We start from the raw sequence: 24429 nt of genomic DNA, 5'->3' as shown, positions 1-24429 counted from the left end.
TTAAAGATGACCTTAAACCAGGACCTAATGAAGGAAAATGACTTATCCAAGGCTACATGGTGACTTCTAGAGCCAGTATAAGAATGTGGGTTGTCTGAATATTGTGTTTCTTTCACTCTTTATGTTAACCATTAGGCATGCTTTCTGTCTGCCTATTAAAATTCAAGTGTGAATGCTCTTCTTAGCCCCAATTAGGATATTCCGGAAGCCATCTACATAGTAAATCTACTGTGCACTCGGTCAGTCATGAGGATGAACGAAGTCGCAACTCAAAGAAATGCCAAACAATGATACGGTTTCACATGAAGTTGTCTAATTTACTTTGTGGAGGTGGGTTAACCCCAGCGCTACCATAAGCGAATCAGTAAATGAGACTGACTTTCCAGCCTTACTTCCCAACCTGACAACTGCATGAAAAATTGAATTGGGAATTATGAGTCCAAGTTCTAGATCTGGCATAGTCCTCATAAGCTCAACAGAAGACATTTTGGGTCCTTATATGTTGCTAGTAGGATTGTATAATTCTTAGCTGTGTTGCAGAATCTTCCAGGACTATAAACATTACCGTGATCTGTCTCATAAGGAATACTTGCCAGCCAAATTTTCAGGCAGGCCAGCAAAATAGTTAAAATAAGAGTAAAGAGGAACATGTAAATATGGGGAGTTAATCTAGGAAACTCTAGTGAGGAAAATAAATGAAGTTATATGGTTAGCTGAAATAGACAAGGATAACTTCTTCAATCCTAAGATCTATATCAGACAGATTCAATAGTAAAGATCATTAGCCTAAAGTCTAGTCTCCCTTGAAATTGTACATAGAATGTTTGTATATAAGCCATATACACTCATCATCTATCGACTACGTGCATGATATTGAGAAGCAGCGAATTTATGCAATAATATAGGCTTTGTATTTTACGTGCTAAAAAATGAGATAAATGTTATCAGTTTGGGTGAAAAATGAGAGAGTAGGGGTAAAAGTTGGACATTGCAAAAGGATTGGTTTAAGAAATACTGTCAGTAGGTTAGCTGTCAGTGGTTAAAGAAGAAGGAGCTTCTCCTTCCTCTCACCCACATATTTTTTCTTCTTTCCTCTTTTTTGATGATCACAGACCACTGGGTTTCTGCAAATCCACATTTTCACAGAGATTGACTAGGACGTAATTGGAGCGACGACGGAGTTTGCTAGGGGGCAGACCAACCATCTGGCGGCAAAGTTCATCTAGAAGAGAAGGACAGGATGGGAAGAGAATGCAGGAAGGTAACAGAGGCTCTTGTTTGAAGGAATAGAGAAAACTTGCCAGTGTGGTGTAGTGTAAAGGCTGGAGAGAAAAAGATCTGGGTTTCAACCAGCTCTGCTACTTACTCTAGCTATTTACTACTTCCTAGAAAGTTTCTCAAATGTTGTAAATCTCACTATCCCTTTCTGTAAAACGAGAATTAAAATACCTACCTCAACAGTATATTTCTGAATATTAAAATGAAATCACGTATGCAAAGAACCTAGCACAGGTGACCAGTAAATGTTAGTTTCCTTTATATATCCAGCTGCCAATTCTTCTAATCATGGATGTATTAAATAGAAAAATGAGGTCCAGTCATTCATTATACATGTACATGCTTACTATGGGCAAATAGCTAACTTTAGCAAATCCCCTGAGATGCTTGAAAGTGCCTAGAGTCCCAAATACTCATCCTCAATCTCAAGGTGCTTCCCTTGCAGGTGGCTTGCACAAAGCCAATGGGGGCATACAGCAAGTTTCCTTCTGCGAAGTTAACTACAGCTCTTACTCAGGAACTCAGCGCAACGCGGGCTGCTGAGTCAGAAATGGCTTTGTCTGTGGTGTCTTCACCAACCACAGCCATCATTTGGGGCTGGCCACGGGGAAGGTGAGACGTATCTTTGTTCCCACCAAGTAAGGTCTATAACCACACATTGTGGGCCCTTGTAATTGGTTCTATAACATCTTTCTACCTTCTTCTACCTGAAATGTCACAGTAAGAAATGTACATTGTTCCTGGAATTGGCAAACTATTTATAACGTAGCTGATTTCTAAATGTCCCATCTATTTTTAATTTATAGGCCCTATCCAAACCTTGTCATCTCCAAATTAGTGCATGTGCGTGTGCGTGTGTAAGTTTTACTTTTAATTATGAACATGGCTGCAGACTAGCAGAGTTTATTATCTGAAACCGGTGATTTGAAATTTTTCCTAGAACCCCAGTGAATAATCTTTAAAATAGCTGGAGTGTCAGAAAGCTCTCTAAGTAAGAGACACTGTGGGGTTACAATCTAGCAGGAAAGGGATCTAGGGGTACTTTTCTTAGGGTTGTGTTTCTTTTTTTTTTTGAGATGGAGTTTCGCTCTTGTTACCCAGGCTGGAGTGCAATGGCGCGGTCTTGGCTCACCGCATCCTCTGCCTCCTGGGTTCAGGCAATTCTCCTGCCTCAGCCTCCTGAGTAGCTGGGATTACAGGCACATGCCACCATGCCCAGCTGATTTTTTGTATTTTTAGTAGAGACAGAGTTTCACCATGTTGACCAGGATGGTCTCGATCTCTTGACCTCGTGATCCACCCACCTCGGCCCAAAGTGAGGGCTGTTTCTATATCAAGCATACTGCTTTACATAGATTGTTTATTTGGGATAACTTCCAGCAGGAGCTGATGGAATCTAGGTGGATAGCCTAAACCCCTCCTCCAATACCAGACTTTGTATATATTAATATCATGTCCCTATTTACCCCTCTCATAACTGCTTCTCCCCAGTAAACATCCAGACATCATCTTACCTTTCATAGCTTCGTGTTCCTTACAGACAAGACGGGTGCAGATCTCCTGGTTGACAAGGTACGTACGCCGAAACCTGCAGACATCCCAATGTCATCGTCAAGGAAGGAGATGGAAGAAAGCCTTGAGAGAAGCCCTATCCTGGGTCTGGGATGCTTCTTCAGCTCTCCTATTCCCCACTTTCCCCTGTCTGCTCTTCCCCAAATGGATTTCCTTAAGTATTTCAGACATTTTCCTCCCACACGCCGGGGGAACATAGGGGAGGGAAGGGTATTCATTACTCTTCTATTTTTTTAATTTTCATTTCAATAGTTTCTGGTGTGCAAGTGGTTTTCGTTTACATAGATGAGTTCTTTCGTGGTGATTTCTCAGGTTTTGGTTCACCTGTACCTGGCAGTGTACACTGTACCCACTATGCAATCTTTTATCCCTCATCTTCTCCCACCCTTTCCCCTGAGTCCCCAGAGTCCATGACATCATTATTATGCTTTTGCCTTCTGATAGTTTAGCTCCCACTTATAAGTGAGAAGAGATAATATTTGGTTTTCCTGTTTAGTTACTTCATTTAGAATAATGGCTTCCAAGGCCGGGCGCGGTGGCTCAAGCCTGTAATCCCAGCACTTTGGGAGGCTGAGGCGGGTGGATCACGAGGTCAAGAGATCGAGACCATCCTGGTCAACATGGTGAAACCCCGTCTCTACTAAAAAACATACAAAAAATTAGCTGGGCGTGGTGGCACGTGCCTGTAGTCCCAGCTACTCAGGAGGCTGAGGCAGGAGAATTGCCTGAACCCAGGAGGCGGAGGTTGCGGTGAGCCAAGATCGCGCCATTGCACTCCAGCCTGAGTAACAAGAGCGAAACTCCGTCTCAAAAAAAAAAAAAAAAAAAAGAAGAATGGCTTCCAGTTCCATCCAAGTTGTTGCAAAGGCCATTGTTTTCATTATTGTTCTTAGTGACACTTTGCCCACTCCGCCTAGAGTCAGGCTTAATATTTCTCCCCACCGTTTTCTACCTTAGAGTTGGATTGCTTCTGCCTCCTTCTATCAGGTAATTAATGGAGCATACCAGTGTTTCCCTCGTGACTCTTCTTCCTCCAGCCCTCAACTTCACTCACCACTTGCCTATTCTTTGTATACCTCGGCCCAGACTCCAGATTCTAGCGGGCACATTCAGGAATAACTAGGAGGGTTGTGCTAACAACTTTCGCCCTATTAAAGTTTGCAGTTTCATAGTGGGTGCTCATTACATAGTTACCAACACAAAAACACTACCATGGGAGATGCTTTTTGGGCATTCTGGGATCCCTTACTTGATGAAGCATGACTGATGAACGCACAGTCGAACTGGCCGACGAACAGAGTAGAGCCTTGTGCAAACAAATTGGTCAACCCGGCAATCTGAAGAAGCCCAACACAAAAAATAAGGAGGTCCAAATAGAAGCAGCATAAACAAAGGATTAAAGGAATTGGGAAAGAGAGATAGAGGAGAAAAAAATACAGAGTCATCTCTGCAGAGAGTCATTGTAAATTGGGCTACACCCTTTCTGCTCACCAAAAACAGAGCAAGAAGAAATTGACTAAATGAAGTTTTGGTGATCTCTGGGAGCACTTCTAGGGATAAAGTCATTCTAGGATTATCCAATAGAAAATAGGCTGGGTGCAGTGGTTCATGCCTGTAATTCCAGCACTTTAGGAGGCCGAGGCGGGTGGATCACTTGAGGTCAGGAGTTTGAGACCAGCCTGGCCAACATGGTGAAATGCTGTCTCTACTAAAAATTCAAAAATTAGCCAGGAGTGGTGGTGCACGCCTGTAATCTCAGCTCCTTGGGAGGCTGAGGGACAAGAATTGCTTGAACCTCGGAGGCAGAGGTTGCAGTGAGCTGAGATTATGCCACTGCACTCCAGCCTGGGTGACAGAGCAAGACTACATCTCAAAAAAAAAAAAAATTGTTATATATGTATATTTATATATATGTGTACTCTGTGCATCAGCACAATAATATATATTATGTACACATATATATTATATACAATTATATCTATATATTATATAGATATATATTTATACATAAAATGTAAATGCTGACAATCCCATTCTGAAAAAATAAAATTTCTTAGGCAGGTTGCTATTTCTCTGTTCCAGTAGTTTTCAACCCTAGAAATTTATCAGGATTATCAGTACATTAGGAAAGCAATTTTAGCCGGGCGCGGTGGCTCAAGCCTGTAATCCCAGCACTTTGGGAGGCTGAGGTGGGTGGATCACGAGGTCAAGAGATCGAGACCATCCTGGTCAACATGGTGAAACCCCGTTTCTACTAAAAATACAAAAAATTAGCTGGGCATGGTGGCACGTGCCTGTAATCCCAGCTACTCAGGAGGCTGAGGCAGGAGAATTGCTTGAACCCAGGAGGTGGAGGTTGCGGTGAGCCGAGATCACGCCATTGCACTCCAGCCTGGGTAACAAGAGCGAAACTCCATCTCAAAAAAAAAAAAAAAAAAAAAAAGGAAAGCAATTTTAACTATGACATCTATGGTAATATGGAGTCCTTGCCATTAAATTGATTTCACTTCCCAAGTCACTAACCACCAAATAAAGTCCAAGGGTATTTTAGGGAGAGGGCTATCTGGGGACCATGCAACATTCATTCCATTCTTTCCTCATGATTTTTATGAAAGACACTCATTTAAAAAAAAAAAAAAAAAAAAAAGGAGCCGGGCGCAGTGGCTCAAGCCTGTAATCCCAGCACTTTGGGAGGCTGAGGCAGGTGGATCACGAGGTCAAGAGATCAAGACCATCCTGGTCAACATGGTGGAACCCCGTCTCTACTAAAAATACAAAAAATTAGCTGGGCATGGTGGCGCATGCCTGTAATCCCAGCTACTCAGGAGGCTGAGGCAGGAGAATTGCCTGAATCCAGGAGGTGGAGGTTGCAGTGAGCCGAGATGGCGCCATTGCACTCCAGCCTGGGAAACAAGAGTGAAACTCCGTCTCAAAAAAAAAAAAAATTTAAAAAAAATAAAAAATAAAAATAAAAGTACAAAAATTAGCTGGGCATGGTGGTGCGTGCCTGTAATCCCAGCTACTCGGGAGGCTGAGGCCAGAGAATTGCCTGAACCCAGGAGGCGGAGGTTGCAGTGAGCCGAGATCGCGCCATTACACTCCAGCCTGGGTGACAAGAGTGAAACTCCGTCTCAAAAAAAAAAAAAAAAAAGGAGTCAGAAAGTGAAGAATACTAATACTCTGAGAAATTGGAAGTAAACTAGAAGATGTACCCCAAAGAACGAGGAGATAAGGAATCCACAGGAAGAAAAAAAGGCGTAAGATGACATGCAAGCAGCAATCATACCTGCAGTGGCATTTTTATCACCGGGGGAGGCTGGAAGGCAGAAATTTTATAACATTATTACCAATTCTAGAAGTTACTACCGATGTAATTACCATGCTGTCTCACTTGGGTCCTGCTCGGAGTCCCATAAATAGGGAGCAAATTAATGTATAACTCTTAGCAACTTCTAAAAGAAAACCTTATTGGGCTGATTTGCTCCACAAAATTGAAGAGATGAGGAGGTAGGATGGGATTTTTTTCCTTTCTCCTTTCCTTTCTAAAGAGCTGAGAAATTCAATGTATTGTGAGTATCTCTGTATGTTGACAAGAAGCAAATTTAGTAAGAACACAAGCCAAAAAGCTGGATGCCCAGAGGAGCGTCTTTTAGAACTTAGGAGAGAAAAGATTATTATGCTGTACCAGCTCTTCCTTAAAAGGAAAATTTTATTTTCTGTAGATTACATATATCATCAAGAATTCTTTTGATAAAAGTTGTTGGGTAAAGAATAATGAGGGTGAGCTGGGCATGGTGTCTCACATCTGTAATCCCAGCACTTTGGGAGGCTGAGGCAGGTGGATTATTTGAGGTCAGGAGTTCAAGACCAGGCTGGCCAACATGGTGAAACCCCATCTCTACTAAAAGTACAAAAATTGGCTGGGCATAATGGCTCACACCTGTAATCCCAGCACTTTGGGAGGCCAAGGCAGGTGGATCACAATGTCAGAAGTTCAAGACCAGCCTGGCCAACATAGTGAAACCCCTACTAAAAATGCAAAAATTAGCTGGGTGTGGTGGCATGTGCCTGTAGTCCCAGCTACTTGGGAGGTTGAGGCAGGAGAATCACTTGAACCTGAGAGGCGGAGGTTGCAGTGAGCCAAGACCACGCCATTGCACTCCAGCCTGGGTGACAGAGTATGACTCCATCTCAAAAAAAATAAATAAATACAAATAATTTTTTTTTTTTTTTTTGAGACGGAGTTTCGCTCTTGTTACCCAGGCTGGAGTGCAATGGCGCGATCTCGGCTCAGCGCAATCTCCGCCTCCTGGGTTCAGGCAATTCTCCTGCCTCAACCTCCTGAGTAGCTGGGATTACAGGCACGCGCCACCATGCCCAGCTACTTTTTTGTATTTTTAGTAGAGACGGGGTTTCACCATGTTGACCAGGTTGGTCTCGATCTCTCGACCTTGTGATCCACCCGCCTCGGCCTCCCAAAGTGCTGGGATTACAGGCTTGAGCCACCGCGCCCGGCCTAAATTTTTTTTTAAATACAAAAATTAGTTGGGTGTGGTGATGTGCTCCTATAATCCCAGCTACTTAGGAGGCTGAGGCAGGAGAATTGCTTGAACCCAGGAGGCGGAGGCTGCAGTGAGCCAAGACCATACCATTGCATTCCAGCCTAGGCAACAGAGGTAGACTTTGTGTCAAAAAAAAAAGAATATTGAGGGTCATCCTAACCCAGGAGCAAATTTAACATGGGTCTTGTTCACAGAATGAAGAACAAGTCAGGGGTGTTACCAGGGAAAATGTCACTGGAAGTGTTGGGAATACAATGCTAGGAAGTATGTTATGATATCTCACCTATCTCATGGTTTTAAGCCAAGTCTCTATACTGATAATTACCAAACCTATGTTTTCAATCCCATCTCTCTCCTAAGCTCCAAACCTATAAATCCAACTGCCATTTTATGGAAGAGTTCTTGAATTTTTCAAAGATCCTTCATATCCGACGTATCTCAAACTGACTTATCTTTCCCTTCGCCAATTCTATTCTTCAGTGAATGAGACCAACATCCACACAGTAACTACATCTAGTCATCTCAGCAATCTGCTCTCCCTAATAGCTCATATTTGGTTCTCACTCTCTCTACCTTGATTCAAGCCAGCTTCTATCTATCTATCTATCTATCTATTTATTTATAGACGGAGTCTCACTCTGTCTCGCAGGCTGGAGTACATTGGCATGATCTCGGCTCACTGCAACCTCCGTCTCCCAGGTTCAAGCAATTCTCCTGCCTCAGCCTCCTGAGTAGCTGGGATTACAGGTGCGTGCCGCCACACCCGGGTAATTAATTCATGTGCCAGAATCTTTTATTGGCAACACCGCAGCAGTAGCCTTGCTGGTTTTCCCGCTTCCAGGCGATCATGGTCAAATAAAGTTCTCCACACTGCCCTGGGAGTACAGTAGCGGGTGTGGAGGTGGGGCATGATCTTTCTAATGCACAAATCTAATTATAATCTTATTTTGCATAAATGTCTCTCTGGTTGGTTTTCATGTCCACCCTACACTTTTTAATTTATGTTGTCTTCCTTACCTAAAAGCTCTTCCCTCTTCTATCCACTCGGTTCACTTCTACTTGTCTTTCAGGAAGCAGCTTAGTCAAATGTGCCCTCCAGAAAAAGCCTTTTCTCACCCCCGGCACTGAACCTAGCCAAAAACTCTTTCTGTGTCTTCCATAGCTTCTCTTGCTTACTCTAATTATAGAATTTTGTGAAACTGATTAAAGTTGTCTATCTTGTATATTACACAAAAGATGTCTAGTAGAAGAAAATCAGTTTTGTTCACTTTTATATCCTTGGCACCCAGTAGCAGGTTTTCAATAACGATTTGTTAAAAAATAATCTAGCTACCTATAATCTCAGCACTTTGGGAGGCCAAGGTGGCAGAGAACTTGAGGTCAGTAGTTTGAGACCTGCTTGGCCAACATGGCAAAACCCTGTCTCTACTAAAATACAGAAAAATAGCTGAGCATGGTGGTGCATGCCTATAATCCCAGCTACGTGTGAGGCTGAGGTTGCAACGAGCTGGGATCGTGCCACTGCACTCCAGCCTGGACAATAGAGTACTCTGTCTCAAAACAAACAAACAAACAAAAATGTAGCTTCCCTCTCCTTTTCTCACTTCCTACAACTTGGCCCATATAGTTTTTTCTCTAGCCGTCCAAAAAAAAAAACCAAAACCTCAGTTTCCCTCATGGGCCAAACTCCCTTTGCTTTTACATCTTTTATTTTATTTTATTTTGAGACAGAGTTTCACTCTTGTTGCCAGGCTGGAGTGCAATGGCATGATCTTGGCTCACTGCAACCTCCACCTCCCGGATTCAAGCAACTCTCCTACCTCAGCCTGCTGAGTAGCTGGGATTACAGGCATGTGCCACCATGCCCGGCTAATTTTGTATTTTTTTTTTTAGTAGAGACGGGGGTTTCTCCATGTTGGTCAGGCTGGTCTGAACTCCCGACCTCAGGTGATCCTCCTCCAAAAGTACTGTGATAACAGGCATAAGCCACTACACCCAACCACTTTTATATCTCTAAACATGCTTTTCCCTCTGGCTGGAATGTCCATCCCCTCCTTGACCTCCGGGCTTTCTCCAATTCTTCTTCTTCTTTTTTTTTTTTTTTTTTTTTGAGATGGAGTTTCGCTCTTGTTACCCAGGCTGGAGTGCAATGGCGCGATCTCGGCTCACCGCAACCTCCGTCTCCTGGGTTCAGGCAATTCTCCTGCCTCAGCCTCCTGAGTAGCTGGGATTACAGGCACACGCCACCATGCCCAGCTAATTTTTTGTATCTTTAGTAGAGACGGGGTTTCACCATGTTGACCAGGATGGTCTCGATCTATCGACCTCGTGATCCACCCGCCTCGGCCTCCCAAAGTGCTGGGATTACAGGCTTGAGCCACCGCGCCCGGCTCTCCAATTCTTCTTTAAAAATTCAGCTGAGGCTGGGCCCACTGGCTCACGCCTGTAATCCCAGCACTTTGAGAGGCCAAAGCAGGTGGATCACCTGAGGTCAGGAGTTCAAGACCAGCCTCACCAACGTGGCAAAACCCCATCTCCGTTGAAAATTTAAAAACTAGCAAGGCATAGTGGTGGGTGCCTATAATCCCAGCTACTTAGGAGGCTGAGGCAGGAGAATTACTTGAACTCAGGAGGCAGAGGTTGCGGTGAGCTGAGATCGGGCCATTGCACTCCAACCTGGGCAACAAGAGCAAGACTCTGTCTCAAAAAAAAAAAAAAAAAAAAATATTGGTCAAAGCAGAGGTTACTTCTACCCCTTATCTTCCAGAACATGTGTTTCTACTTTTATCTTGCCTTTACCCGTCAAGTCTTGAAACTTTGAGAGAAAGATTAACACAGTTCCTGCTTGTTGGGTGTTCAACAATGTCATCAGTTTGAATTGAACTACTGGAAAAATGGGCCACATAAACTGTCATCCTGTCTATTTAGGATCCTTCAGCAGCTGCACATCATCCAGAATGGGCTGTGGAGAAAGCCTAGAATGGCCCTGATGGCCCTGGGGTCCCAGATCTGAACTCACCCACGTCATCTGTGGAAGGTGAAATATCAGCCAGAACTGCAAAGACATAAAACAGCAGGTATAAGGAGTGCTTCAGATTGCAAAAATAAGGCAGAGGAAGAAGAGAGAGAATGCAGATACCACGGCAAGGGCCAGGCTATGGCTGGGTTTGTGTTTTATGCATAAGGGGATATAACTGATTGAAATAATTATGAAATTTTTTAAAGAATATTAGTCCTAGGCCGGGTGCAGTGGCTCATGCCTGTAATCTCAGCACTTTGGAAGGCCAAGGTGGGCAGATCATGAGGTCAGGAGTTTGAGATCAGTCTGGCTAACATGGTGAAACCCCATCTTTACTAAAAATATGAAAAATTGGCCGGGCACGGTGGCTCAAGCCTGTAATCCCAGCACTTTGGGAGGCCGAGGTGGGTGGATCATGAGGTCAAGAGATGGAGACCATCCTGGTCAACATGGTGAAACCCTAACTCTACTAAAAATACAAAAAATTAGCCGGGCATGGCAGCGCACCTGTAATCTCGGCTACTTGGGAGGCTGAGGCACGAGAATGGCTTGAACCCAGGAGGCAGAGGTTGCAGTGAGCTGAGATCTCACCACTGCACTCCAGCCTGGGCGTCAGAGCAAGACTCCGTCTCAAAAAACAAAACAAAACAGAAAAAGATTATTAGTCCTGGGTGGGGTGCAGTGGCTCACATCTGTAACCCCAGAATTTTGGGAGGCTGAGGTGGGTGGATCACTTGAGGTCAGGAGTTCTTTAAGACTAGCCTGGCCAACATGGTAAAACCCTATCTCTACTAAAAATACAAAAATTAGCATGGTGCTGGGCGCCTGTAATCCCAGCTACTCAGGATGCTGAGGCAGGAGAATCACTTAAACACAGGAGGCGGAGGTTGCAGCAAGCTGAGGTTGTGCCACTGCACTCCAGCCTAGGCTACAGAGCTAGACTCTGTCTCAAAAAAAAAAAAGAAAAGAAAAGAAAAAAGAAAATCAGCACTGTCACTGTGACACTCTCACAGCATCTCTATCCAAAGATAAAAGCAGGCTGGGCGAGGTGGCTCACACCTGTAATCCCAGTGCTTTTCGGGGCCAAGGCCAAGTGTTCAAGACTAGCTAGGCTGACATGGTGAAACCCTGTGTCTACTAAAAATACAAAACTTAGTTGGGCATGGTGGTGGATGCCTGTAATCCCAGCCACTCGGAAGGCCAAGGAAGGAGAAGTACCTGAACCCTTGAACCCAGGAAGTGGAGGTTGTCATGAGCTGAAATTGCACCACTGCACTCCAGCCTGGACAACAGAGTGAGACTCCTCAAAAACAAACAACAGCAACAACAACAAAAAGATAAAAGCACAGAATAAATCCAAGAGCTGGAATAAATATTGTGAATATTAACGAGAACTATGCCATTAAAAAAAAAAAACTACAGTAAATTGGCTGGGCGCAGTGGCTCACGCCTGTAATCCAAACACTTTGGAGGCCAAGGCAGGCGGATCACCTGAGGTCGGGAGTTCAAGACCAGCCTGACCAACATGGTGAAACCCCGTCTTAACAACAACAATAACTAAAAACTACTGTAAATCTTTTTTTTTCTTTTCTTTTCTTTGAGACGGAGTTTCGCTCTTGTTACCCAGGCTGGAGTGCAATGTCGCGATCTCGGCTCACCGCAACCTCCGCCTCCTGGGTTCAGGCAATTCTCCTGCCTCAGCCTCCTGAGTAGCTGGGATTACAGGCACACGCCACCATGCCCAGCTAATTTTTAGTATTTTTAGTAGAGACGAGGTTTCACCATGTTGACCAGGATGGTCTCGATCTCTTGACCTCGTGATCCACCCGCCTCGGCCCCCCAAAGTGCTGGGATTACAGGCTTGAGCCACCGCGCCCAGCCTGTAAATCTTACCTGTTTCATCTGTAGCAGGATCATTCACCAGATCTGCAAAGACACATGACAAGGAATGAAAAAAATTTCAATTACGAAAAGTAGCTAAGGAAAGCTGGATAAAGGGATGATAATCTCAAAGGATACAAGAAAGTCTGAAACGAAAGCATGTGGACTCAGACAGATGAGGGACTATCACATAAAGAAATGGACAAGAGAATAAGATTGGGCACGAGTGGCTGGGCACTGTGGCTCATGCCTGTAATCCCAGCACTTTGGGAGGCTGAGGCAGGCAGCTCACAAGATCAGGAGATTGAGACCATCCTGGCTAACACAGTGAAACCCTGTCTCTACTAAATATACCAAAAACATTAGCCAGGCGAGGTGGCACATGCCTGTAGTCCCAGCTACTCGGGAGACTGAGGCAGAAGAATCGCTTGAACCCCAGAGGTGGAGGTTACAGCGAGCCTAGATCGCACCACTGCACTCCAGCCTGGGTGACAGAGTGAGACTCTGTCTCAAAAAAAAAAAAAAAGAAAAAAAAGATTGGGCATGGGTACAGAGATGCTGGCATCTAAGGTGACATCAGAGCTCTGCATGAGCTCAAAGCATGCACCAACCCTTTTGAAGTGTTTATTTTTCTTTATATAGACATGGCCCTCAATCTATCCCAATAAAACAGCAATTTTTAAAAAAAGTTTAGCTTACTAGGATCTTCTGTGAAAGTTTCTGGCGTCACTGAAGTCACATCGTCTGAAAAGAAAATTAGAAAGCATTTTCTGAGACTCTCTGCGCCCCTGCCACCCTTGCACTTCCAATAAGTTACATTGTGTAGCATAGTGCCCAGCTGAGTTGAGTATCCCACAATTGCTTTTCCTTGATTGCTTACTACAATCACAATCTGTCGATGACTTCTTTGCAATACTTATTTAAAATGAAATTGGCCATACCAAAGACATTGTATTGTTGACATTCATAATTCTGATATCATTGGGTATAAATTTGCTGATATGCTTATGAGTGTTCATAAAAGGTAGTTTTTTTTTGTTTTGTTTTGTTTTTTTTGAGACGGGGTTTCGCTCTTGTTACCCAGGCTGGAGTGCAATGGCGCGACCTCAGCTCACCGAAACCTCCGCCTCCTGGGTTCAGGCAATTCTCCTGCCTCAGCCTCCTGAGTAGCTGGGATTACAGGCATGCGCCACCATGCCCAGCTAATTTTTTGTATTTTTAGTAGAGACAGGGTTTCACCATGTTGACCAGGATGGTCTCAATCTACTGACCTCGCGATCCACCCGCCTCGGCCTCCCAAAGTGCTGGGATTACAGGCGTAAGCCACCGCACCTGGTCCTGTATTAATTTTTTTTTTTACGAGCCTCACTCTGTCACCCAGGCTGAAGTACAGTGGCCAATCCTGGCTCGCTGCAACCTCCACGCAAGTTCAAGCAAATCTTGTGACTCAGCTTCCCGAGTAGATGGGATTACAGGTGCACACTACCACACCTGGCTAATGTTTGTGTTTTTAGTAGAGACGGTTTCACCACGTGGACCAGGCTGGTCTTAAACTCCTGACCTCAAGTGATACACCCACCTTCGTTTCCCAAAGTGCTGGGATTACAGGTGTGAGTCACCACGCCCAGCCGTGTTGATGGTTTTCTGATACTCATTGAGAAGTGAGGTGAAAATGGAGAGGGAAAATGCCAATGTAAGTAGAGAATGGTTTGCATTTGATCACTGGAAAGTAAAGGCAGGAGGAAAAGAAATAAAAATGGTCGGCCGGGCGCTGTGGCTCACGCCTGTAATCCCAGCACTTTGGGAGGCCAAGGCGGGTGGATCACAAGGTCAAGAGATCGAGAGCATCCTGGTCAACATGGTGAAACCCCGTCTCTACTAAAACAAATACAAAATATTAGCTGGGCATGGTGGCGCGTGCCTGTAATCCCAGCTACTCAGGAGGCTGAGGCAGGAGAATTGCCTGAACCCAGGAGGCGGAGGTTGCAGTGAGCCGAGATTGCGCCATTGCACTCCAGCCTGGGTAACAAGAGCGAAACTCTGTCTCAAAAAAAAAAAAAAGAAATAAAAATGGTCCAGGTCTTAAGGTGGAATCTATTATATTAGGATAAAGTGAGAAAACTATTTCTGAAACTGCAAATAATAGCAATTCCTAAAACCAATGGTCTCTACTTTAAAAAGCAAAATAACAAAACAGCATTAACATTTACTTTTGTTTTTTAATTTACATATAAATTATATTGTATGTATTTAAGGTATGACATTTTGATAGATGTGTATAAAGTGAAATGGTTACTACAGTCAAGCAAATTAACATATCCATATCCTCACTAGTTTTCTTTTTTGTATGTATATAATAAGAGCACCTGGAATCTACTCTCTTAGCAAATAACATTTAAATATTTAGCAAACAGGCCTAGCCCAGTGGCTCACGCCTGTAATCCTAACACTCTGGGAGGCCCAGGCAGGTGGATCATTTAAGATCACGAGTTCAAGACCAGTCTGATCAACACGGTAAACCCTGTCCTTACTGAAAATACAAAAATTAGCCAGGTGTGGTGGTGTGCACCTGTAAGTCCAGCTACTCAGGAGGCTGAGACAGGAGAATAACTTGAACCCGGGAGGCAGAGCTTGTAGTGAGCCAAGATTGCACTATTACACTCCAGCTTGGGCAACAAGAGCGAAACCCCATCTCAAAAATAAAATGAAATAAAATAGAATAAAGTAAAATAGAATAATAAAAGAATAAATAAATATTAAACATACCATCAGCAATTACCCTTAATGTAGTTTATAGTCATAATCCATTCTACCCACTAGGGGTCAGCAAATTCACATATGTAGTTTCCTTTAAGTTTTTTTTTTTTTTTTTTTTTTTTTTGAGACTGACTCTCGCCCTGTCACCCAGGCTGGACGCCCTGTCACCCAGGCTGGAGTACAGTGATGGCATAACCTCGGCTCACTGCAACCTCTGCCTCCCAGATTCAAGCAATTCTCCTGCCTTGGCTTCCTGAGTAGCTGGGACTACAGGTGTGCACCACCATGCCCAACTAGGATTACAGGCACACACCACCAACGCCAATCTAATTTTTGTATTTTTAGTAGAGATGGGGTTTTACCATGTTGGTCAGGCTGATCTTGAACTCCTGACCTCAAGTAATCCGATTACCTTGGCCTCCCAAAGTGCTGGGATTACAGACATGAGGCACCACGCCCGGCCTGACTTCTTTTTTCATCTTCAGGTTATATTAATAAATGTCAGCTGTACATATGATGAGACCATACTTTTTTTTTTTTTTTTTTTTTTTCCTTTTGAGACGGAGTTTCGCTCTTGTTACCCAGGCTGGAGTGCAATGGCGCGATCTCGGCTCACCGCAACCTCCGCCTCCTGGGTTCAGGCAATTCTCCTGCCTCAGCCTCCTGAGTAGCTGGGATTACAGGCACGAGCCACCATGCCCAGCTAATTTTTTGTATTTTTAGTAGAGACGGGGTTTCACCATGTTGACCAGGATGGTCTCGATCTCTTGACCTCGTGATCTACCTGCCTCAGCCTCCCAAAGTGCTGGGATTACAGGCGTGAGCCACCGCACCCGGCGAGAACATACATTTTTATAAAGCATGTCACAGTTACAGATAATTGTAGAAAAGGTAAAATACACATAAAGCATTTTGTAGGAGTTTCCCTTGCTTACCTCATCCTTTTTTCTAAATCCCAGATAGAAATTCGTCAGATTTGTCCAGGCTTTGGTGGCTCATGCCTGTAATTCCAGCATTTTTGGGAGGCCAAGGCATGCAAATCACTTGAGGTCAGGAGTTCAAGACCAGCCTGGACAGCATGGCGAAACCCCATCTCTACTAAAAATACAAAAATTAGCTTGGCATTGGTGGTGTGTGCCTGTAGTCCCAGTTACTCAGGAGGCTAAGGCAGGAGAATCAATTGAACCCAGGAAGTGGAGGTTGCAGTGAGCTGAGATCGTGCCACTGCACTGTACTTCCACCTGGGACAGGGCAAGACTCTGTCTCAAAAAAAAAAAAGAAAAAAGAAAAAAAGAAAAACACATCAGGTTTGACAAAAACAAGCCTCTTAACCTTTAACACTCATTAGAGGCTTTCTTCTTTCAGACGCCTTTTTAAGTCGAATGGCACTGATTAGGAGAACAATCTTTAATAAAAGGAATCCAAGTCTGTTCCAGTCCCATAGGATATTTGAAATACCACTAACCTGAATCATTCTAGAGACTGCAAGAGAGGAGCAGAGCTTCTCCTGGGTGTACCCCAATCTCAGTTCCCTTTCTCCAGAGACCTAGCTACATTCCAGTCCAGCTACTCACAGAAACAGGAGCAAAGCGATGGGAGAACAGGGGGCTTAAGAATGTATCCTGGCCAGGCGCGGTGGCTCAAGCCTGTAATCCCAGCACTTTGGGAGGCCAAGGCGGGTGGATCACGAGGTCAAGAGATCGAGACCATCCTGGTCAACATGGTGAAACCCTGTCTCTACTAAAAATACAAAAAATTAGCTGGACATGGTGGCGTGTGCCTGGAATCCCAGCTACTCAGGAGGCTGAGGCAGGAGAATTGCCTGAGCCCAGGAGGCGGAGGTTGCGGTGAGCCGAGATCGCGCCATTGCTCTCCAGCCTGGGTAACAAGAGCGAAACTCCGTCTCAAAAAAAAAAAAAAAAAAGAATGTATCCTAGCTGTCTCTGGGATTTCAGGGCAGAGTACTGCTTTTCTGCATATACCTCAGTTTAACCAACTTTTCCAAGAGCTATCACCACATAAATGTTTTATCTAGTATTCATTAAGTTCTCTTAAGAGAAATATTCACATATTTTCTTTTCTTCTTCTTTTTTGAGATAGAGTCTCACTCTGTTGCCCAGGCTGCAGCACAGTGGTGCCATCACAGCTCATTTGCAGCCTCGAACTCCCAGCTCAAGCAATACTTCCACCTCAGCCTTCTGAGTAACTAAGATAACCGGCAAACCACCACACCTGGCTTTAAAAAAAAAAAAAAAAAAAGACAAGGTCTCAGGCCCAACACAGTGGCACAGGCCTGTAATCCCAACACTTTAGGAGGCAGAGGTGGGTGGATCACCTGGGGTCAGGAGTTTGTGACCAGCCTGACTAACAGGGTGAAACCCCGTCTCTGCTAAATACAAAAAATTCGACGGGCGTAGTGACACATGCCTGTAATGCGAGCTATTTGGGAGGCTGAGGCAGGAAAAATCGCTTGAACCTAGGAGGCGGAGGTTACAGGGAGTCAAGATCATGCCATTGCACTCCAGCCTGGGCAAAACTCCATCTCAAAAAAAAAGAGAGAGAAAGTAGCACTATGTTGACCAGGCTGATCTCGCACTCATGGCCTCAAGTGATCCTCCCACCTCAACCTCCCAAAGTGCTTGGTATTACAGACGTGAGCCACCACACCAGACAAGACAATTCATCATACTTTATGATGTTTCTACTAGAAAAGCATCTAAAGTCATAACACAAGATTGGTTACTAACCAGCCCAGAAAAATGGATTCCGATTTTCAGGTTTTCTGGTGCTGAAATCTGATCTAGATTCAGAAACTCTGGGATTCAGATATTTTTACCAACAGAAAAAAAATATTTTTATATTTTTGTTTTCTGTACCAGGACCCACTACAAGAAAATTATATTGTACTATACCCTGGTGTACATATATGGAAAACTCAGAGAAGTTCTATTAAAGTTTTATGAAATAATACTTCACTCTTGCAAAGCACATGCAATGCATCCTGGTATATTTGTTTTGGTGTTTTTTTTGGGGGTTTTTTTTTTTTGAGACGGAGTTTCGCTCTTGTTACCCAGGCTGAAGTGCAATGGCGCGATCTCGGCTCACCGCAACCTCTGCCTCCTGGGTTCAGGCAATTCTCCTGCCTCAGCCTCCTGAGTAGCTGGAATTACAGGCACGTGCCACCATGCCCAGCTAATTTTTTGTATTTTTAGTAGAGACAGGGTTTCACCTTGTTGACCAAGATGGTCTCGATTTCTTGACCTTGTGATCCACCCGCCTCAGCCTCCCAAAGTGCTGGGATTACAGGCTTGAGCCACAGCGCCCGGCCCTGGTCTTTCTTAATTCATTTTAAAAACTAATACCAGTTGTGACCCCCTAAATTGATTTTATGACCCCATTAATAGGTTGCATACTGCAGTGGTGTGTACTCTAACTCTCCTGGGATCCGAGAAATAGAGATAAATTATAATTATGTTGAATGCCTTGAGGCAGAATGGAGTTTTCTTCATCAAGCTGAAGGAAATGGTCCTTTAGGAGTCACACTTTTGGGATTTTTGTTATAGAGAATGGTGTGAGCAAAAAAAAAAAAAAATACCTAAAAAGCAGAAAAATCAAAAAAATACCTTTTGGATTTTACCTGGTTGTGCTACAATTTCACTTAGTACTGACATGACTTCCTTTTTTCTAATTTTTTTGAGTTTTTTTTTCTTTTGAGTCAGTCCCACTCTGTTGCCCAGGCTGGAATGCAATGGCACGATCATGGCTCACAGCAACCTCCTAGGTTCAAGCGATTCTCATGCCTCAGCCTGCTGAGTAGCTAGAACCACAGGCATGTACCAGCACGCCAGACTAATTTTTTTTTTTTTTTTTTTTTGAGATGGAGTTTTAGCTCTTGTTACCCAGGCTGGAGTGCAATGGCGCGATCTCGGCTCACCGCAACCTCTGCCTCCTGGGTTCAGGCAATTCTCCTGCCTCAGCCTACTGAGTAGCTGGGATTACAGGCACGCGCCACCATGCCCAGCTACTTTTTTGTATTTTTAGTAGAGACAGGGTTTCACCATGTTGACCAGGGTGGTCTCGATCTCTTGACCTCGTGATCCACCCGCCTCGGCCTCCCAAAGTGCTGGGATTACAGGCTTGAGCCACTGCGCCTGGCCTCTATTTTTTTTTTTTTTTTAACAGATGAGGTCTCCCTACGTCACCCAGGTTGGTCTCAAACTCCTGGCCCTGCTGCCTCAGGCTCCCAAAGTGCTAGGATTATGGGCATGAGAAGATTTCTTACCCTGTCTTTCATTTTTCCACAGTTACATGGAGTAAGGAATGCTTTTTGTAAGGACTAATGGCATTTTCTGAGTAAGACAGGAGCTGCATAGAGAAGAGTGAAAACGGAAATGAGCACAGAGGAGGTCTTGGGAAGGTGTTTCAGTAGCCTAAAACCACACACACAAGAAGCTTTTATGAATGGAATAACAGGACTGTGGAAACTCATGAAGCTGATCTTCATTTCTCACACTTTGGCAACATATCTCTGTGTTGCAGGAAGGATCCTTTCTTTTTTTTTTTTTGGCAGCAATAGATAAGCAGGAAGAATTTTTTAACTCTGTTCATCTACATTTTCCTAACAAGAACCCCAACAGAACCCCTATCCAAGGGTTCACAGGATTCACCTACCTCCTCGTTGACTGTTGACCCCCAGGAGTATCCAATCTGTAGCAAGGGAAAGAGGAAAGAGATGTGAGTGACCGCAGCTCTATCCCTCATAACCCTTTTACATCAGAAAATGATGGAGATAGTTATACTTTATCTTTGTGACTTATTCCTATATAGCTCAATATAAAATTACTCAGACCATTAGTGCTATGAACAAAACCAACAGGAGTAGAAACACTTCAGACAGACAAGCTCCTTCACTGCTGTGCGTTTGGTTGGTTAAAAAAAAAAAAAAAGACAAGTTCCTGAGAACAAAACCCTGCTGCTCTCTTACCCACATTCCTGGCCAGAAATGAGAGGCCCAGCAGCCCTTCTAGAGTTTCCTGCCTTCTGGCCCCACGGCTTCCCTGCTAGCTATGCTAGTGAACAAGGCAGAAGAATTATTTTTCTCAATCTGCGTCGGAAGAAAAAGAAAAAAAATAGAGTAGGATATCTTTAAAGCCTAAAGTTCACTTTCTGTGGCCAGTCTTCCAGCCAGATTCTGGAAAATCTGTGAAGATGACTTTTCTCTTGTGTGTCAGTATGGCATGTATTTTTTGCATGCATGTGTATATATCTGCATGTATGCTGGTACTACAGGATATATTCCCACTGTTCTTCAAAATTTCAATTTAGTCCAGCTTTCTTTTTTTTTTTTTTTTGAGACGGAGTTTTGCTCGTTACCCAGGCTGGAGTGCAATGGCGCAATCTCGGCTCACCGCAACCTCCGCCTCCTGGGTTCAGGCAATTCTCCTGCCTCAGCCTCCTGAGTAGCTGGGATTACAGGCACGTGCCACCATGCCCAGCTAATTTTTTGTATTTTTAGTAGAGACGGGGTTTCACCATGTTGACGGGGATGGTCTCGATCTCTTGACCTTGTGATCCACCCACCTCGGCCTCCCAAAGTGCTGGGATTACAGGCGTGAGCCACCGCGCCCGGCCATCCAGCTTTTTTTCTAATAGAGACAAGGTCGCACTATGTTGCCCAGGCTGGTCTCAGTGATCCTCCTGCCTCAGTCTCCCAAAGTGCTAGGAGTATAGGCGTGGGCCACCAAGCCCAGCCCAGGCCTAGTTTCTTACTAGGTCGTCCCTCTGTGTTTGTGTTTGCATTTGTGTATCAGCCTCTTTTTGGCTTTGCAATCTGTTTGCTCGTTTATTTATGTATGTGACCCTCTTTGGGTGGTTAACATGCATTTGTGTGTCTTCGTGACACCTGAGTTTCATAACTCTCAGGAGGCCTTTCCCCTGGTCTGAAGTCTTGTCACATTCCTGCCCATTTTTCCTTAACACAAAATATGTTGTTTTCTTCTCTCTTATAGGAATCCCAGAGCTCCATACCAAGCATCTCCACCGCTATTCCTCTTCAACCTCATTCCATCCCACCTCCTGCCACACGCACGTATAGCTGGGGAGCTGAGGGTTTCCGGAGCAAAGAAAGGACTCACCAGAGGGGATGACGAATGCAGCAAGAAACAGCAGCACCTTGGGTCCCAAGGGCAGCATATCTATAGGGGTGGGAGCACAGAATGTGATGCTCAGGGGCACATCTGCATTTCAGCGCCAGGGAAAGGTACCTCTGGGTCCCTGCCTCTTTGTCTTCCCAGGAACTTTGTTCATTTTCCCTTATGACTCGAACCTTTTCTCTCTTTTCTTACCTGTCACCCAACATTCATTTCTCCCTCAAATCTGTTCTTTGGTCACTTACCATTATTCTTGCTCTTATAATTCTCTTCCATCAAATCAGAAGAAATTTTACATTCTACACGGTCTGTACTTAGCCCTACCCTTTGGCCTCTTTCACCCCAATGTCAAATCTTCCTTTCTCATATGATTGACTTTTTCCTATCATCTGCTCATTTCGGCGTCTGCTTCATTTGAAATGCGTGGTTATTTGGAAGTCTGCTCGAGTCTAAGTTCGGTGACATTCCCCATTGCCCCTCTCCAGCCCTTTCACACACACACACAGACACACACACATTCCCTCTGCCTATTTAGAGTTTTAGGTACCAAACAACTCACTGTCTATGGTGTTCTGGTCTTCCTGCCGATTCCTTTGGCTGCTCAGTGCGTCTCTCTCTTCTGCTGTTCTTAACTTTGGCTGGAGGAGGATGTGCACAGAGCCACTCCCTGGAAAGAACTTGGGATTTGGCCTCTGGAACAATGAGATGAGGGAGAGTGAGAAAGCCAGGCTAGGGATAGCATGTGTGTTACTATCAGGCTGGGATGAGAAGGGAGATGGGAATCTGCATCGCGCACACCCTCATGCCAAACGTTATGACCACGCGGGTGGGAGCTCTCGCTGCTGCCTGGAAGGGTTGGCCCCAGCTTGTGTATTGACTTTCTTCCATCAGCCTATTTTCCCTCCTCTCACGATCTGGTCCCAGCTCCCCTTTTTTCCTGGCTTTCCTTCTTACCTAAAAGTTTCTTATCCTTGCTGTTTCTCTCCTCCTCTGGCTATCTTTTTTTTTTTTTTTTTTTTTTTTTTTTTCCGAGACTGAGTTTCGCTCCTGTCCGACTAGGCTGGAATGCAGTGACATCATCTCGGCTCACTGCAAACTGTGCCTCCTGGGTTCAAGCGGTTCTCCTGCGTCAGCCCTCAATCTTCCATATTTGAGTCATTCCTTCATCCCTGTGGGAAGTGGAAAAGTTCCTTTTTAAAGTTTCCTTTCTTGTTAAAGAATAAGTGTGCTAATAATTTTGTTAAGCCCTATCCTGTGTAGTTATTAGACATGCCCTGCTTACAGCCACATAGTACATTCTGTGTCCTTGTACTTAAACCAAGATAGCTGTGCTGGACGTGCTCACAGGCATGTCCCAGCTCTCCATTGCTTTTACCTGTTTAAAAAAAGTTTTAAGTTGTTAGCCAATCGGGTTTTAGATTGTGAGGTCTGACTCCCGCCAACAGAGATCAGACACAGCATTAAAGACGACCCCAAATGCGTAAGAAATACATTTGTGTGTTTCCCTTTGTTCTTTCTATACTGGTAGCTGGATGGCTAGTGAGAGTACCCTGTGTGTTTCCTTCTGTTATTTGTACTCACGTAGCATGATGGCTTCTGAGAGTACGCTTCCTGCAGTCCAGGATGTAAAAATTACTTTGCTGAAAGATCCTTTGTCTCAGTGCTAATTTTTCTTTGCAGCACCGAGCATCTATTTCCAACAATCCCTCTTTTTCACTTTCTTTTTCAATATTCACCTCATCAACACTAAGAAATTCCTTTTTACATCTGTATTTCTTTTTCATCTCTGCCTCTTCTTGACCTACACATTTAGACTCTTTCTGGTTTTTTTTTTTTTTCCCCCGGGAATATCCTATACATTCTCACAACCAAGAAAACACAGATACCATATGAGTTTTGTCCAAGAGGAAGGCTGGCTGTCTTAGGGTCATAAAAAGTTGAGGACATTTTCAGAACTCTCCAAATCATTTTCAAATGTAGAGAAGTTCCATGAGAGGAGTGCGAGCCTTACTCTGTCTTTTGGCTTTGTTTGAGCTTAACTAAAGAAACTTGGTTTCTGGGATCTCTTTTTTTTTTTTTTTTTTTTTTAAAGGTGGGGTTTCATCATGATAGCCAGGCTGGTCTTGAACTCCTGACTTCAGGTGATCCACCCACCTCTGCCTCCCAAAGTGCTAGGATTACAGGCATGAGCCACAGCACCCGGCGGGTTTCTGGGATCTTAAGGATAAAATGCAATCAGATGCCCAAAGAAAATTGAAAAGCAAGGTTATTGTGTTTGCCTTGTATTCTACCAATATTTTTCCTTAGATCGTGTAATGTGTAGATAACACTTTCTCTGATCCAGGAATTTTTTTAAATTTTATTTATTTATTTTTTTAAGATAGGGTCTTGGTCTCTTGCCCAGACAGGAGTACAGTGGCATGATCATGGTTCACTGCAGGCTTGACCTCCTGGACTCAAGCGATCCTCCTGCCTCAGTCGCTGAGACTACAGGTGTATGCCACCATGCCAAGCCAATTTATTTTTATTTTTTGTAGAGACAGGATTTTTCCATGTTGTTCAGGCTTGATCCAGGAATTTTAAAGACTTTGTATTTGTTCTTCATCATCAAGACTCTAGTGGTTAAACCACTAAAACAGTCCCGCTTTGGATTCAAGAGCAAACTTGAATTACAGAAAATCAAGTCTGAGGAATAGTGGACCTTGTATGGGATAGAAATATGTAAGGTTCCAATTATCTGTTGGCTCTTTTAGTCTCCCTGATGAAATAAATTAGAGAAGAGTACAGGTAGACAGACAGCAGTTAGTATTAGTAAATGACAGACTAGAAGAAAAGAAAAGGGGTATGATGGAAGGAAGGAAGGAGTCTAGCTGAGAGGAAGAAAGAGCAGTGGACACAGAAATAAGCAAATTGCACTTTGTAAGCACCTCTGGGACCTCCGAGGAAGTTGTAAGGGCTGCATCTCTGAGACACATGGAATCTGGTCAGTCCCCAGAACAATGTGAGTGCTACGCCCAGCTCTTCCTGATCTTCCTGCCCAGAACTTGCTTCTCTCCCGTCTGCTCCACAATGAGGGGGCTGAGGCTAGAAAACAGATGTGATTCTAGTCCAGGGAGAATCAGGGAAAGAAAAGGGTGTGGGGAGAAGAAACAAAAAAAGCAGAAGCAAAGCAGGACATAGCTAAGGCAGGACGATTTGGAGAGCTTAGAGC

At 44.2% G+C, this 24429-nt stretch overlaps 1 protein-coding gene across 1 annotated transcript; it reads right to left on the bottom strand.

Annotated features, from left to right (window-relative positions):
* Positions 1–291: 291 nt before the first annotated feature.
* MFAP5 (microfibril associated protein 5) lies at positions 292–23002 on the bottom strand. Its single transcript, XM_039472513.2, has 11 exons — positions 22955–23002; positions 21778–21910; positions 21204–21263; positions 19741–19776; positions 13012–13056; positions 12325–12357; positions 10432–10467; positions 6137–6166; positions 4100–4187; positions 2793–2866; positions 292–1222 (listed from the first exon to the last, which is right to left on the bottom strand). The coding sequence occupies exons 1-11, from the start codon at positions 23000–23002 to the stop codon at positions 1107–1109; spliced, it is 699 nt and encodes a 232-aa protein (XP_039328447.2). The 3' UTR covers positions 292–1106.
* Between the last annotated feature and the right edge of the window lie 1427 nt (positions 23003–24429).

The sequence above is a fragment of the Saimiri boliviensis genome, chromosome 7 (genome assembly GCF_048565385.1).
Source record: "Saimiri boliviensis isolate mSaiBol1 chromosome 7, mSaiBol1.pri, whole genome shotgun sequence".
Lineage (NCBI taxonomy): Eukaryota > Metazoa > Chordata > Mammalia > Primates > Cebidae > Saimiri > Saimiri boliviensis.
The sequence above is the reverse complement of the archived record's forward strand: the minus strand, read 5'-3'. Positions and strand labels throughout refer to the sequence as shown.